The sequence below is a fragment of the Danaus plexippus genome, chromosome 2 (genome assembly GCF_018135715.1).
Source record: "Danaus plexippus chromosome 2, MEX_DaPlex, whole genome shotgun sequence".
In the NCBI taxonomy this organism is placed as follows: domain Eukaryota; kingdom Metazoa; phylum Arthropoda; class Insecta; order Lepidoptera; family Nymphalidae; genus Danaus; species Danaus plexippus.
The window spans coordinates 2,345,908-2,361,910 of record NC_083537.1 but is presented as its reverse complement, the minus strand read 5'-3'; the positions used below and the strand labels follow the sequence as shown (position 1 = coordinate 2,361,910).

The following is a 16,003-nucleotide window of genomic DNA, read 5'->3' as shown; positions in this document are numbered from 1 at the left end:
CTTAAAGCTTTTGATGCTAAATATTATTTATTTTGAATCGATAAACAAAACTCTACCAAATCGGAAGTGATGAATTTAGCTTTTAGGCTGTTGTCGCAAGAGAGTTCAATGAGACTCTCTTCATCTTGTGATGTGAATCCTGATGTAGCTTGTACATGGAAAGGATTTTTGATCTATTCAAAATTCATCATCTTTAAAATATGCCGAACAACATTCGGTAAGTGTCGATATTATTGTTTTTTTAATTTCGTAATTTTCTTTGAAAAACTACACGCGATTTTTCAGCCATAGTTGTATGTATTGTCTCAAGATGTTGTTTTAACTTAATTGGAAGCATACTTTCGTATGACAGAATTTACAAAACACACTGCAGTTTGTTTTCGCTGTTTACGTTTGTTTCCACTGTTTACTGTCTTCTACGTAGGTCACACTAAAAATGTTTAGAATTGGCCAGTTAGAAGCATTGCTAATGAAAACTTTATTTGAATTTAAATTTTAGAACTTTTTGGTACTGAAGAGTGGTAATTAAGAATGTAATAAATTGCATTCCTTTGTTATCTGTTTTTGTGAATTTTTGACAAATCTAAACCTCTTATTACACGTGAAAATGTACCTAATGCGAGAAAGTTTTCCGTCAATGATTTATTATGACTTTAGTTGTGGGCTTACTCAACAACAAAGCTATGATGGGCTGAGATTAGTATTTCGTAATAAAGCTCCATTTCGTGCCAATATTTACAATTGTTGTAACGACTTTAAGCGTGGACATTGCAATCCCAATGATTATCCGCGTGAGAAACGTCCTTTAACAGCGACTACTAAAGATAACATCAGTGCTGTGTGACGAGAGACGAAATCTCTCAGCTTTCCATGGATTTACCGTGCGGGTGCCGGGTCCATCGCGTTGCAGGGAGAGGAGCTTCAACAGAAGAAGATAAGAGAATGAACTATTTTGTAATAAGAGAATGAACTATTATGAATAATATTTAGCATCATTTCCGACAGTTGTACTAGAATATGGAAGGATAGTTACTGCAGACTGGTCTGTAAATCGCTGTTTGCGGGTTGTCTTGAAAAAAAAAAAACAGACAGCAGCGCCCTCGAAGTAGGAGTCTCCTTTACCACGACAATGCTGTAGCGCATTTCGCAAAACAGACTGTTGAATATTTGACTAGGGCAGGTATCGATATAATGAGTCATTTGCCTTACAGTCGTGACCTGGCGTCCTAAGGCTTTTTTTTATTTCCATGAATTAAATATAAAATTCGAGGTAATGGCTTCACGAACCCTAAAGATGCGGTGAAAGCGTACGAAAATGTCAAAGAAGAAACCCTTAAGGAAGAATGGGACTACTTTTATCAGTGTTTCCATAGAATGCGACGAAGTGTAAAGAGGAACGGAGATTACTTCGAAAAGCAATAATTGTGTTGGCAACGTTCTACATTAAGCCATTTTTCATTTTCTAAACATTTTCATTGTCACCTAGGTATTAATTAAAATAAGATGGATAGAAGTCTAGTAATTATTAATAGTGGTGAGAAAACGTTTTTTTTTTAATTATATAAAAATTATTTAGTTAGCTAGTTAGTTATAATTTAAATAATAATTTAAAAACTTTGTGACTATGAGTAGATATAGGGTAGAGTAGAGTAGATTCAAAATTTTGAATGAAACTTTGTATACCTAGATCAATCCTAGTTCTGTAAAAAGATTATACAGAAGGATGTGTTCGTTGTAAATTACGTACATAAATGTTACAAGATCTTTTAAGAAAAATATTATGTTGAAATACTGCTTTCTTAAAGTAATAAAGTATTGAATGATTAGTCAAATTAGTAGCAATAAGACTTGAAAGATAGCAGTGACAATATTATTTAGTTAACATGTTGAAGTACACAAATAACATATTGAAATATTCTTCGATTAGTATCCAAATTCAACATATTTAATTAAAGTTTTTTTAACACGTTTTTCTTACTACGAATTTTTCGCAACATACAAGACATAGTGGGATTAAAGATAGAAAGAAATAGTAGGAAGTCAGACAATCGGAATCAGTAATATTAAAAAATCAGTTTGTAAATCTGTTTAATTGTTTAACACTTTCTACTCCTATTTTAATTTATTTAGATTTCATCGACATTCATTCCCAAGCTCATGTCAGGTTCATAATGATAGTCCAGTGTTCGAGTGCGCAGCATCTCTTTGTACACGTAAGCAGACTTGCGAGGAGTTCGGGTGCGTTCAGGACTCTCGTAGTCCACCTCGTACAGTCCGAAACGTTCGCTACAAAAATATTTATTGGTAGTATTCAGACTTATGTATGACTCTTAAATAACAATAATTTTGAGAACATGTTGAAATAATACCGTACCTGTATCCCTGCATCCATTCGAAATTGTCCATCAAACTCCACGCTGTATAAACTCTTATATCTGATCCATCTTCAATAGCATCGAGCATAGCGTCAATGTATGTTCTGTAATACTTTATGCGGTCGTCATCAATTAGACCACCCCGGGTTGAGAATCCATTCTCAGTGATGAAAACTGGCGGGTTGTTGTAGTCCTCTCGTATTTTTGTTAATAATTTATAAAATCCCCAGGGTACACGCTAATAAGGTAAAATAAATATGAAAAGCTAACAAAAGAATGTTATTGTTTAGAGGAATGTCTTTCTTTATCTTACCTTCAACCACAATGAAGCACCTGAGTCCCATGAACTATCTTGATAACTTAAAACTTCCACATCATCTTCAAGTGATGGAGAACTGTAACTTCCATAGACAGATTCGTTTCTATAAACAATGTTAGTAGAATAATGATTTAATCCAATGAAGTCCGAGCTTCCTTTTATTAAATCTACTTCCTCCGGAGTGAATTGTGGTAATCGTGATCTCGGAAATCCTTGTTCCTTACTCTTTGCTGCTATTCTTTCTTTCATGACTGATGGATAGTCTCCAGATTCCGAAAATATTGGATTTGCAAAAAGACCCATCTGAAATCAAGATGACACTTTTTTATTGTTTTAGAAAATAAATTCAATTACTATAAATTATTGAAAATGTTATACTTTTGAGGATGATTTTTCTTATTTTATTCTTAACTAACGCATTAATTACAAAAATAAAAGAAGAATTTCTCATAAAAATTTTCCTAAAATCTTATTTTTTTAAATTTAAATGTAGATAAAGGTTTATTGGTTTACGAGATAAAAAAACTATACAAATTAGTAACCTCAAATTGCATGGCATCTTCAGCAGCTTTCATGTCATTTTCAGACTCAGCTTCAGCCCACGCGGCACTTATTGTTATACCGACTTGACCACCTTGGACTTCACGAAATTTATTATTATACAAATGGTAGACGTTAGCATGTGCTACTAGCAGATTTTTGGCACACATGTAATGAAAATGTGAAGAAACACTATCAGATGGATCTAGTGATAGTTGTGGGGTTGTTTGATGACAAACATGTTTAGGTTCATTGACAGTTGTCCAGTACTTAACCCTGTCTCCAAATAACTCGAAAACTACTTTGGCATAATCGGTAAACCAATCAACGATATGGGGATTTGCCCACCCTCCCAGATCTTGCAACTTCTGAGGTAAATCCCAATGATAAAGAGTCACCATGGGTTGTATGTTGTATTTGAGCATCTCATTTATCAAATTATTATAATATTGGATTCCTTTTTCATTAATTTGGTCTGGAAAACTCGTTGGTAATATTCTCGTCCAGGAGAGAGAGAACCTATAAAAGTCGAGACCTAGTTCCCGCATCATTTCCACATCTCGCTTATATTGATGATAGGAATCAGCAGCGATATCTCCCGTGTCACAGTTGTGTATATAACAAGGTTCTAGGTGTGTCAATCGATCCCAAATATTTTCTGATTTACCTAAAATTTTAAATTTAATTGTTATAATAAAAATCAGACCATAGATTAGAGCGCAATTTACAATTATTTTATAATAAGTTATTTAATATTAATTTAACTCAGTCTCGTTAAATTAACTTTACTAGTGAAACACCACCGTCATACAAACACGTCTTTGCATACAGGTCATACAATAATACTTTTTTCATACACACTCAAACTCATTGTTTCAATTCCCCTGTTTTCCTGTACTTATTATAAATTAGAAGTCACCTTATTGTCTTAGTTCTTTAAGTTAAATAATATTTATTTTGTTATAGTTATCTTGTTAAAGATTGACAACGAAAAATCAAAGAAGCGCGTTATGATCTATAAGTATGATACGCTGAACTTTCTGCTTAATATATCGTATGTCATTATTTTATAGTAATGTTGAAAATATGTTATTTATTTTTCAATAATTAATGGTTTGATCGGGTTAGCCCTTTATGAGATACTGAAATGAAACTTTTATTAATTTGCAATTTAACATCGCCGTACGTCCAGCATTGGACAACCGCCAAAGTAAAAGGTACGGGGTAAAAGAGGTAACTTCAATATCGTGTTTATGGATGGCATCGGCCGAAGTTGAACAGCACGTAACTCGTGTAGGTGGATTTTTGTTTATTAGGAATAGGTTACTATAATAATCAAACCTAAAATAAAATGTAATTGTATTATGTAATTAGATATTCAGATTAATACTAATTTCGAATAAAGATATCCCTTTTTAAAAATGTTCAATACAAATTTAAACGGTGATTTTAATAGTCTGAAGCGAAAAATTTTTGAAACTTTTTATTCAAGAGATCTTTAATGCAAAAAACATTTTTTAACTTATGCAATGCTTAATTTCTTTAATCCTTTTGATGTTTATTATTATAATTGAATAAATCCATTACAATGACACATATAAACAGTAGGTCATTTGACTGATAGGAACCTATAGCGATCTCAGACGTTTACCTATATTTAATTATGATGCTATATTTATATGGAATCATTAAATTAAATAATTATCAATATGTATGACGATTATACATCATCATCATCATCATCATTCTATAGGACCCCACTGCTGAGCAAAGGCTTCTTCTCACATGGAGAAGGTCAGAGCATTAATCACCACGCTTGCTCAAGACGGGTTGGCGATTTCAATCTTATAGTTTGAAGTTTCCTCACGATATTTTCCTTCACCGTCACACAAGACACACAAGTGTATTTTGATTTCAAAATTCATCCACAGATCCAGAAAACCCATATGCTTTTAAGATCTGGGAATGATTAAATTAGTTGAAACATATTTAATATGTGTTTTTTCGGTGGGATCCTACGATAACGGCAACTGGCACAGTGACCACCATTTAGGCAAAGTCATTGTATTAAAAATTTCTAAGGTTCCTAAGATCAAACTTGTATAAGTCAAGGGTGGCTTTATCGCGCCGGTTCGCAACGAAGCGTACTGATAGCATTTTTTTGTAAACTCTAGACCAAAATTCCGCTTGTATGGCGAGCCTGATTGTGTTCTTAGGCTCTAATTTCAAGACCTCTTCAATTTTGATCCTTCATATCATTTTATTCACTCTTACTAAAATGAAAAGTCCCAAAAAGAAGCATAGTTATTCAGCAGTGGAAAATCTTCTCACTCAAAGTACATTATAGGTATTTTTTGTTCAACGTGATGATAGTATTTGCAATAATCTATAGCCTCATATTGACAATATGTTTTAGGAGGTGGTTGGATTATATTTATTTCTACATATATTTGCTTATGGTAGGATAGTGGAGAATTAAAGAGTATCATATGAAAAGTATCTTCGGTTAAATTAGTGCTCACGTGGTCCAGTATTGATTTTCCTGTTTCACATTCTCTTGTAAAATAGGATGTCTTAACCTTATTCATAATTTTGTAACCAACTCCCTTTAAAATCTTGAGATCTAAGACTTTCGCGAGTTTTATTCATTTAAATGAAACTAATATTTTTCAGATATGCTACGCGTGCTTTATTTTTTGTTAAAACTACATACTGCCGTTTCGGTTACAGTGATCACGGGCAGACGAGATGTGAGTGACATATCGTCGTCCGGAATATGTAGTTTTAACAAGAAATAAAGCACGCGTAGTATATCCGAAAAATAACAGTTCCCTTTAAAATCTCTTTGTATCATTTATATTTCTGATTTTTCTCCAATAAATCTATATTAAAATCTCCAAATACTATTGCTCTACGTCTTGATTTTAATTGCGACTCATACTCTTTAAAAAAGTTTTCGTTAATATTTCCAGGATTATATACGACTCCCACGTCTAGGCCACGTTTTTCCAGTTTTATCCATAGATAATTGTTTCCTCCGGTGTATCTGTTGTACGATAGGTCATGTTTTAAATCGTCATGGATATATGCGGACACTCCACCGCCAACTGTGTCATCCCGAATATTGTAGTGATGTTTGTAGTTAGGTAGCTGAAGTTGCAATGTTTGCCTTTCTGTACTTATTTAAGTGTCTGTTATCAAATAACGTGTATGGTGTTTGGGATGGGACGAATGATACATTTTAACTCATCAAGTTTCCCTTTTTGGCGTATGCTGCGAGTATTTAGGTAAAGAAAAGATAAGCGGACCTTTTTTGATGGAATGTCTTGATAATTTTGTAGTATCTTATGCGTGTTTATATTTAAAATATTTATTAATTTACTTATTATTAATTAATTAATTTATATATTTATTAATTAATTTCCGTGCGCTAGTGATTTTCAGTTTTTTGGAACGACTTTTACAATAGTTGGTGTTCCATTTATGTATTTGATAGTCAGCCATGTTTCTCCTTTTTCCACTCGTAGCCTCAGATTGTTTTTGACTATACCAAGTAAAGAGAGGACATTTAAGACATCGGTTTCGTCCTTCAGTCTTCTTTCCTCCGCTTAACAATCCATTTTGTTCCAGCAGACCAACAAGATAATGTTTTTCACTCTGTTACTGCGGCTTTGTACCTCCTTGAAATTTGTTCACAAAAGGAAATCTTATTTTGCGAGTAACCCTGTGCTTCCGAAGATTATTTTATCTTTATGAATTCGGCCTCAAGTGATTTTATTTTATTTTGACTAGCAACAATCGATTCATCCAACTTTGTCAAATGACACTTGATTTTTTCCTGGTCTGATAACAGAGTGGCGGTGGACAGTTTTATTTCATTGATTTGACCGATAACACCATCTTCCTTGTTTTGTACCGAATTTAAATTATGTTAAGTAGTGGTCTTTATATCAGATTATTGAGTTTTTATATCCGAAATACTATCCTGCAATTTTCTGTCATTCTGTTCATTCAAGCTCACATATTTTTCCAGGAGTGATCTAAAGCGGGTCATTTCAGATTGCATTTCTGAAAGTTCTATAGTGCATTGACAGTCAGTGGTCCATTTACATTTGTTGCGTTGAATGAAATTAGATTGCGTATCCATACTAAGATCGTTTATTCTTGAAAGATCTGGTTCCGAAACCCCGGTATCAACCGTAATAAACATATTATTTGGTGATGATTCCATAACTAGGCTCATGCTTGTATGTGTGCGCATGAACACGATGCACTAGTTGCAAGAGTGGGTCACAAAATTGCAGCGGTACTTGTTCCTCGGGTGCAGAGCAGATTTTGGGCGGGGTTAGTTGCAGCCTGTGAGTTTTGCTCAGACCCGTAGTGACTTATCCATAAACATTGTTGCACTCTTAAATGACGTTTATTAGGAGTATCTGTAGTTCGAAAATTAAGCGACACCAAATTTCAAAATTGTTTACAAAATTTTGCAATATGTCCACACAAAACAACTGACAACGACGAACGAACTCATATTTCCTGTGCACACTCTCCAGAGTGTATACTGTACAAACACACACTAACGGACCTGTGCTTTATATAAACAAAGATGCTATCTCGGTGTTAAGTACTGCCTTAATTTTGCAAGGCTGCCGAGTTTTCTGCTTACCTTTGGATTCAATGTACCACCCAAACTTAAAGTTCTAGGATACCTCGAAACCTAACAACTGAAGACGGTCAAAGTCTTCCCAGGATATTTCGAAAAGTTGGAGTAAAGGTGAACGGACTTTAAAAGAAACCTTGTAAAGAATGCCAACAAGGTCTGAAAATCGTACTTTTCCTAAAGCAATGAGATATTTTTCTTGAAACAAATACTATATTTTATGCTTGTTGCATCTTCAAGGCTAAAGGCAGTAAATAGTCCAAAATTATTATATTTTTTTGAAATAGCAAATGTTGTTAAAATTTTTAATTACATACTAATTACCATCTTCATTCCAAGCTCCTTCTATTTGGTAGGATGCCGTAGCAGCTCCAAAAAGTAAGTCGTCAGGTATTTTTCTGGCTTCATGTCGAGAGATTTCATTGCTACCGACAAGCATAGTCAAAACGAAAGCCAGGAAACTGTTGTTGGTAAAAAATATCAAAAATGAAATCTTTACTTAATATTTTTTGTAGATTTTTTGTTTTAGATATTAAAATTCGTTTGAATGTAAAATTCATTCATGCAATTCTGATCTTAAGTATACTCCAATAAATTTCAACTAAAACTGGTTACTTGTGACCTACAACCTCCGGACTATCCTGTCCCAAATGCTTTACTAATTACACTATCGTGTCAAGCACAAAACCTACCCAACGCGGCATTTTGAAGGTCACAAGTTTAAATCCTGCTCACATCAAGGAAGTCTTCATTCTAAATTTTTCATTGGAACTCAATTTGATAAAAAATAAGACGCTCTTAATGATTAATATATGATCAAGGTTGCTAAAAAGGAACCGTAGCCTCGGGCTTATGTAGTTATGATAAATATATTCAATAAAACCTATAATTTGCTTCTATCTAGATATTTTGTATGAAAAAATTATAATTCTGGTATTATATCCGTGTAGTTATGAAAGCATTTATTAAAGGAATAGTTTCATTCATTTGTTTTCAGTAATACTCTGAGAATGACGCTATTGATAGAAATTTCAGACTCTTTTATTAATTTTTAGCTCTACTTAACATATTAAATATTTATTCTAATGGTTATTTAATTTAAAAAGATCCAGTTTTTAATAAGATTGACAAATTAATATTCTGGTAGTTATTGTAAAGATCGTTAAGAATAAGCAGAAATGTTACATTAATAATTCAATAATATTTTTCTTCTAAAATGTAAGGTACAGGTAGGTTGCCTTATATGTTCCATTAAAAATAAAAAAAAAAGGTTGTTTTAAGTGATAAGAATGGAAGCAGGATGGATTACGGTAATAGATAATTGTGGAGATTAACATTGCAATATAAGGGTAGCATTAAAATCACTATTTTGTAATATTGGTCAAGCATTTTATAGCTTAATTGGATTATAAATTTTAGAACATGAAAACCGTTGATTTGTATGTTTTATACGGATTAGTTAAAGACAATTACATACTGTAAATAAATTTAATGTATATGTAAATAATAATAATAAAAGATTGTTTTGACTTTGGGAAAAATATAAAAACGGTAAAAGGAAACTTACATTAATCTTACAGCACGGAACATTTTCGCTTTACTCCTCGAGTTGTAGACGAGTGGACTTTTAAATACTTTTTGTCTTTATCTCAATTTGATATCAACCGAACTTCATTTTATATAAGTATTTAGACTCGCTTTTTATCATCTAAGTCGAAATTATAGCAATATATAAATCTAATTTTGCCTTATACATATTTGTAGATTGTTGTTTTATCTTTTTTTTTTTTTGTTTATTAATTTTAATTCGGTTTATTATTTCGATTGCTCTGTATAACATCAATGATCTACTGTTCTCTTTTAATTGGCTTTGTATTCATTCATGTTAATTTCGATATAAATTTCTGAAACATTCCAAATGTCTTTTAAGAAACGTGTTTTTTCTCTCTCCATATTTATATTTGCTTCGATGTCCCCCCATCTAAGCCCTAGGCGAGTGGCTAAGGTTACAGCAAATATTGGTCCCCCACAAATAAATTGTCAGTGTGATAATTTTTGTTTGCAATACTTTACTGTTTATTTTTCGTTCACCTCAATCTATGTGTTATGTCATCTTGAAGCACGTCTAGCTATAAACATGTATGATACGATACGAACTGGCATTCGAATTACATAAGGAAACAATAACAAAATATTACGGTATCTTGTCATTTATCAATACCACTGACACTTATTTTATTTTTAAAACCGTTTATATCAAAGAAGGTCTTCTCAAAAGAATCAAAATAATCACTTCTCACTTCAAAATATTTTTGATTTTCTTTCTTTTGCTTTCAGAATAATAAGACTTTTTATGTTTCTTCTAATAATCAACATATGTGATAGATAATAGCTTTAGATCATTCTTCTGTAATGTACATTTTGAAAGAATGCATAAATATTTCTATAACCAAAAGGAATCGAAGGTATGAACAACACTTGTAGTAAAGGTTTATGGTTTGTCTATATAAGGACAGGCTTTCTGAATGAGAAGACAATGAATAGCAAAATAAACAATTTAATCCGTTTAATTTTGAAGTATATTAGTCCTTTTTAATTATCATCGACATTCATTCCCAAGCTCATATCAGGTTCATAATGATAGTCCAGTGTTCGTGTGCGCAGCATCTCTTTGTATACGTAAGCAGACTTGCGAGGAGTTCGGGTGCGTTCAGGACTCTCGTAGTCCACTTCGTACAGTCCGAAACGTTCGCTACAAATACATTTATCGGTAGTATGTAGACTTATGTACGAATCATAAATAAGAATAATTTTGAGAATTGTTGAAATAATACCGTACCTGTATCCCCTCATCCATTCAAAATTATCCATCAAACTCCACGCTGCGTAAACTCTTATATCTGATCCATCTTCAATAGCATCGAGCATAGCGTCAATGTATGTTCTGTAATACTTTACGCGGTCGTCGTCAATTAGACCACCCCGGGTTGAGAATCCATTCTCAGTTATGAAAACTGGTGGGTTGTTGTAGTCCTCTCGTATTTTTGTTAATAACTTGTAAAATCCCCAGGGTACACTCTAAAAAGGTGAAAAAAAAAGGTGACAAAGGAGAATTATCATTGGATATTATAATTTATAAGGGCTTCATTTATAATACCTTTAACCAGTTGGAAGCAGCTGAATCCCATGAACTATCTTGATAACTTATTACTTCAATATCATCGTAAAAAGATGGCGAACTATAATATCCATAAACAGATTCGTTCCTATAAACAATGTTAGTAGTATAATGATTTAATCCAATGAAATCCGAACTTCCTTTAATGAAATCTATTTCTTCAGGAGTGAATTGTGGTAATCGCGATCTTGGAAATCCTTGTTCCTTACTCTTTGCTGCTATTCTATCTTTCATGACTGCTGGATAGTCCCCAAATTCGGAAAATATTGGATTTGCATACAGTCCCCACTGAAATCATGATGGCACTTTAAATGATTATACAAGATAGTTGGCCTATTGTATACTTGACGAATAAATGAACACCGAAAAATAATTGAAAAAGACAGTGAATATTAGATTTTAAAGTCGAAGAAATATTAAGTAGTAACCTCAAATTGTTTGATATCTTCAGCTGCTTCACTATCCCTGTCTGATTCAGGTTCATACCATTTGGCACTTAGGGTTATACCGATTTGACCACCTTGGGCTTTACGAAATACATTGTTATATAAATGATAGACGTTGGCATGAGCTACCAGTAGATTTTTAGCACACATGTAATCAGCATATCCAGAAATATTGTAAAGGGGAGCTAAAGACTGTCCTGCATATCCCTGATAACAAACCTCTTTCGGTTCATTGATAGTTATCCAATACTTAACCCTGTCTCCAAATAGCTGGAACACTACTCTGGAATAATCGGTAAACCAATCAACGATAAGGGGATTGGTCCATCCTCCCAGATCTTTCAACTTCTGAGGTAAATCCCAGTGATAAAGAGTCACCATGGGTTGTATGTTGTATTTGAGCATCTCATTTATCAAATTATTATAATATTGTACTCCTTTTTCATTAATTTGATCTGGAAAACTCGTTGGTAATATTCTCGTCCAGGAGAGAGAGAACCTATAGAAGTCGAGACCTAGCTCCCGCATCATTTCCACATCACGCTTATATTGATGATACGAATCATCGGCAACGTCACCTGTGTCGCAGTTGTCGACAACACAAGGTTCCCTGTGTGATACGCGATCCCATATATTTTCAGATTTTCCTGTAAATTGACATAAACAAATCGTATCTTATTAGTGAAGTAAGTTATATATAGGAGAATAAACACGCCTCAAATTAAACTTGTCGTAACTCATAATAAGACTAGTGTCTAGCTCTATAATTTATTGTACTAACAATTTGAGGACATTATTTTAATCTTTCTTTTTCTCTTTTTGACAAAACAGTGCATTTTTATATTAAAGTATGGACTACGAGAAACAATTCATTATTAGAAACAAAATTTTAATGCATTAAAAATATGTTAAATTAAAGAGAAATAGGTAATTAAATAAGCGAACTGCACAGCATTGGTTCAATCGTTTTAAAAGTCAGGATTTGACGCTTAAAAGTTGTTCGCGCTCAGGGCGTCCAGCTATGGGATATGGAGGTTACAAGGGAAGCAATAGAAAAGCTACCTACTACAACTCGTCCATTATCAGACACCATTTGACTTTGACTGCCAAAAGATGGTCGTTTTATTAAACACATTCTTATTTGCAATGAAAAATGGATTAATCTAAAAATATGGACATGCAATATCAGTGGTTAAACAAAAGACCAGACTTCTCGGAACACTTCGCACCGTGAGAATCGATTCTATTTGATCTATTTTAGTCATATCTATTCATCGAAATCAGCCCAGATGGACAAACTAACAATGTCAAGGTATATAGTAGACAACCATAGCATAGTCCTGGCTAAATTCTTTCGTGGAAATTATTTTATTCAACAGAGATGTTAAAAATGTAGAACGTAAGTTTTTTCACAATAACAACAAGATACAATAACAACAAAAAGACTCTCAGCAAGGTTAGTGATGTGGCCCGATGTAATAGTAATAGTAGTTGCCCTACTCAGCTAGTAATTTTAGGAGATCTTAATGCCATGCTACCATCAAGACTGACATATTACCCTGTTTGCCCAGTCTTTTCCATTTGGTAAAGAAAACTAAAAGGCACTTGTAGGATATTGACGACCATATAGCCAGTGCCTGTATTTTCTGCTGATAGCAGATGCATAGAGGTAACCCATCGATGTCTCATCTCCATTGGGAACTTCTGACATCTTGTTGGTTAGGTCACACATCTTCCGCCTGATCGCGTTGAAAGGAGAAGTCGGCAAAATGGGATGAACTGAAACTTTCCTTGGAATTTTATCCTTGTCGCAGGTTTGCTTCTCAATTGGAGCCCCATCAAGATGTGCGGACCCTATTATGTCAAGAATCTTTCTGCCCGACCTTCTAACAGGAGAGCTTTCTGGTCCCTAGTCAAAGCAGTTTAGTCAAAATACTATCAGTTCTCACTTCTTGAGCAAAACCTGATGAAGTATTAGCCAATATAGTAAAAAAACGGCAAGACTGTCCAAATGACCACAACAAATACATACAAACCAGTTTATCTGATTGGGGTTCCTAGATAACAGATGTCGGTATTACTATGGAAACTGTAGCAAAGAAACCAAGCAGTGCAGAACTGATATCCCTTAGAACACCTAGGTCACAATCACAATCACAACACAATCACTTTCATAGTGATCGAAGATACGGCTTTCAATGATATGAAAAACAGGGGATTTTATGGTGCAGTCCACACAATAATAGAAGAAAGGTCATGAGAACATCTATCAACCTGTCCTAGTTTGACTCCAATAACGAAAGGTTTCGGCAGAGTCTGACACGAGGGATTTATTGTTTAACTTTGCAGTTATCAAAGGCTGTGAACGGCAGTTAACGGCTGACAAATTTACTAAAGCTTACAAACAAACTCAGTTCAGTTTCCTACGTTAATACTAATTATTATTTTTTTAACAATGCACTTTAGGAAAAACTTTGTAAAGATACCATCAACCGGTATAAAAATTTAGAATTTCATGTTTTATATGAATCTCACTTTTACTAAGACAATAGATTATTTTTCTTCAAACATATATTCTAAATTTTATACTCTATTCATAACATCAATAAATAATCATATTATTTATTAATATCCACTTCAATTATACATTAATTACCGTCTTCATTCCAAGCTCCTTCTATTTGGTAGGATGCTGTAGCAGCTCCAAAAAGTAAGTGGTCGGGTATTTTTCTCGCTTCATGTCGAGAGATTTTTTTGCTATTTGCAAGTACAGCTAATATAAATGCCAGGAATCTGTTAGTGGTAAACATATTATGTAGATATATAATTGATATTATTATATACATATATATATAGTGATCGTGGTGGACTACAGGTTAAAGGCCCGCTTCTCATGCATGACGGCACGGGTTCAAAACCCGGCAAGTACCAATGTGATTTTTTCCGAGACATTTGTGCTTTCTAAGAGTATTAAGACTCCACTGATAGACGGTGTAGGAAAACATCGTGTGGAAACCTGGTCTTATAATTTCAAATTTTAAGATTGAAATCGCCAACCCGTCTTGAGCAAGCGTGGTGATTAATGCTCTAACCTTCTCCATGCGAGAAGAGGCCGTTGCTCAGTTAAAAAAAAATTATCAATAAAAAATCAAGGAATTGTTGTAAAGATGGATAAGTATAAACAGAAGTTATAAATAAATCGCTAACTATTATTTCCTTTAAAAATTAAGAAAAAATTAGTGTAAGTGATTAAAACGGACGTTAAGCAGAATTGACGGACGTAAAGAATTGTAAGTAGAGGATATTAATTTTGTAATGTTGGAAAAATATTCCTTAATATACAAAAAAATATGATTTGAAATATTTTACAGATTATACAAACTTTAAATTTTAGAACACTGGAACAGCTTTATGTTTTACATGAATTAAATAAAGATACATTTTTAAATACATTTATTTATATCTAATGTCGTAAAGGGTTATTTTATTTATGGAAAAAAATTATAACAAAGTTAAAAAAAAACTTACACTAATCTCACAGCGCCGAACATTTTTGTGTTACTCCTTCAATTGTAGGCATGTGGACATTTAAATAGTTTTTGATCTTTATCTCAGTCGATATCAATCGAGTGTTTGTTCCTATATAATAACCTAAACTCTCGGTCTATTATCAAAAATGAAATCATGGTTGTCACGATAATCAGTTTACCTTATTTTTGTACGTTTTTAGTTTGTTTCAAGAACCGCATTACGAAGATCGAATTTCTATTTTTTGGGGCTTTCTATGTATTATTTTAAAACTAACATGGGCTGGGGCACTTTTCCTTGCTCATCACTTTCTCCTCACTTTCTTTGCTTCATTTTTAATGTCACGAGTTACGGTAGTTAAAATATTACTACTGCATTATATTCAGATATAAATATATTTCTACAATTTTGACTGGATAGTGATTGAATGACATACCACCCCTTTCATGGGAGGCTAGCGGAGCACCTGCCTTTAGATCCCGCTTCCTTTCACAAGCGAACAAATGTCACAACGAAGGTTATGGTATTTGTAATCAGCTCCAAACACAATGCATGCGTTCAGACCCAATCTCATTACTATTTAAATTTTAACGAAAAATTTTTTTTTGTCGCCTATGTAGTCTCCCATAATAAAAATTACAGTTTATTCTTTTCTTCGCCATACTTTACTATTGATTGTTCATGAACTATAATCTACGTGATCTGTCAACTTCAAGCATGTCTAGCGATAAACATATATATATAATACGATAATTGTGGTACTTATTTAGAATTACTTAAAAATATTTTTTGTTTTTTTTTTTTCATTTGTTTCTAGAATCAAAAAGACTTTTAACGTTACTAGCAATTATCTACATAATGCATAAGTATTTTAATAACAAAATGTTATCGAAGGGACAAACAACACTTGTAGACAGGTTTATAATTTGTCTATATAAGGACGTGCTTATCAAATCA

The 16,003-nt window shown here is 33.2% G+C and overlaps 3 protein-coding genes across 5 annotated transcripts in view; 1 reads left to right on the top strand and 2 right to left on the bottom strand.

Moving 5' to 3' along the window:
* The window catches only part of LOC116765331 (G-protein coupled receptor 179), a 102,184-nt gene that overhangs the window by 30,021 nt on the left and 56,160 nt on the right, over nucleotides 1-16,003 (top strand). The gene's annotated exons all lie outside the window — the stretch shown is intronic.
* Nucleotides 2,070-9,554, bottom strand: LOC116779371 (myrosinase 1-like). Its single transcript, XM_061520892.1, has 6 exons — nucleotides 9,462-9,554; nucleotides 8,219-8,355; nucleotides 3,237-3,901; nucleotides 2,689-2,997; nucleotides 2,375-2,613; nucleotides 2,070-2,286 (listed from the first exon to the last, which is right to left on the bottom strand). The coding sequence occupies exons 1-6, from the start codon at nucleotides 9,482-9,484 to the stop codon at nucleotides 2,127-2,129; spliced, it is 1,533 nt and encodes a 510-aa protein (XP_061376876.1). The 5' UTR covers nucleotides 9,485-9,554; the 3' UTR covers nucleotides 2,070-2,126.
* Nucleotides 10,436-15,884, bottom strand: LOC133318717 (myrosinase 1-like). 2 transcript variants are annotated; one of them, XM_061522139.1, is made up of 6 exons: nucleotides 15,047-15,884; nucleotides 14,175-14,311; nucleotides 11,501-12,165; nucleotides 11,052-11,360; nucleotides 10,734-10,972; nucleotides 10,436-10,646 (listed from the first exon to the last, which is right to left on the bottom strand). In XM_061522139.1, the coding sequence occupies exons 1-6, from the start codon at nucleotides 15,067-15,069 to the stop codon at nucleotides 10,487-10,489; spliced, it is 1,533 nt and encodes a 510-aa protein (XP_061378123.1). In that variant the 5' UTR covers nucleotides 15,070-15,884; the 3' UTR covers nucleotides 10,436-10,486. The 2 variants fall into 2 exon arrangements, with proteins under 2 accessions (XP_061378123.1, XP_061378129.1); XM_061522145.1 differs by lacking the exon at nucleotides 14,175-14,311.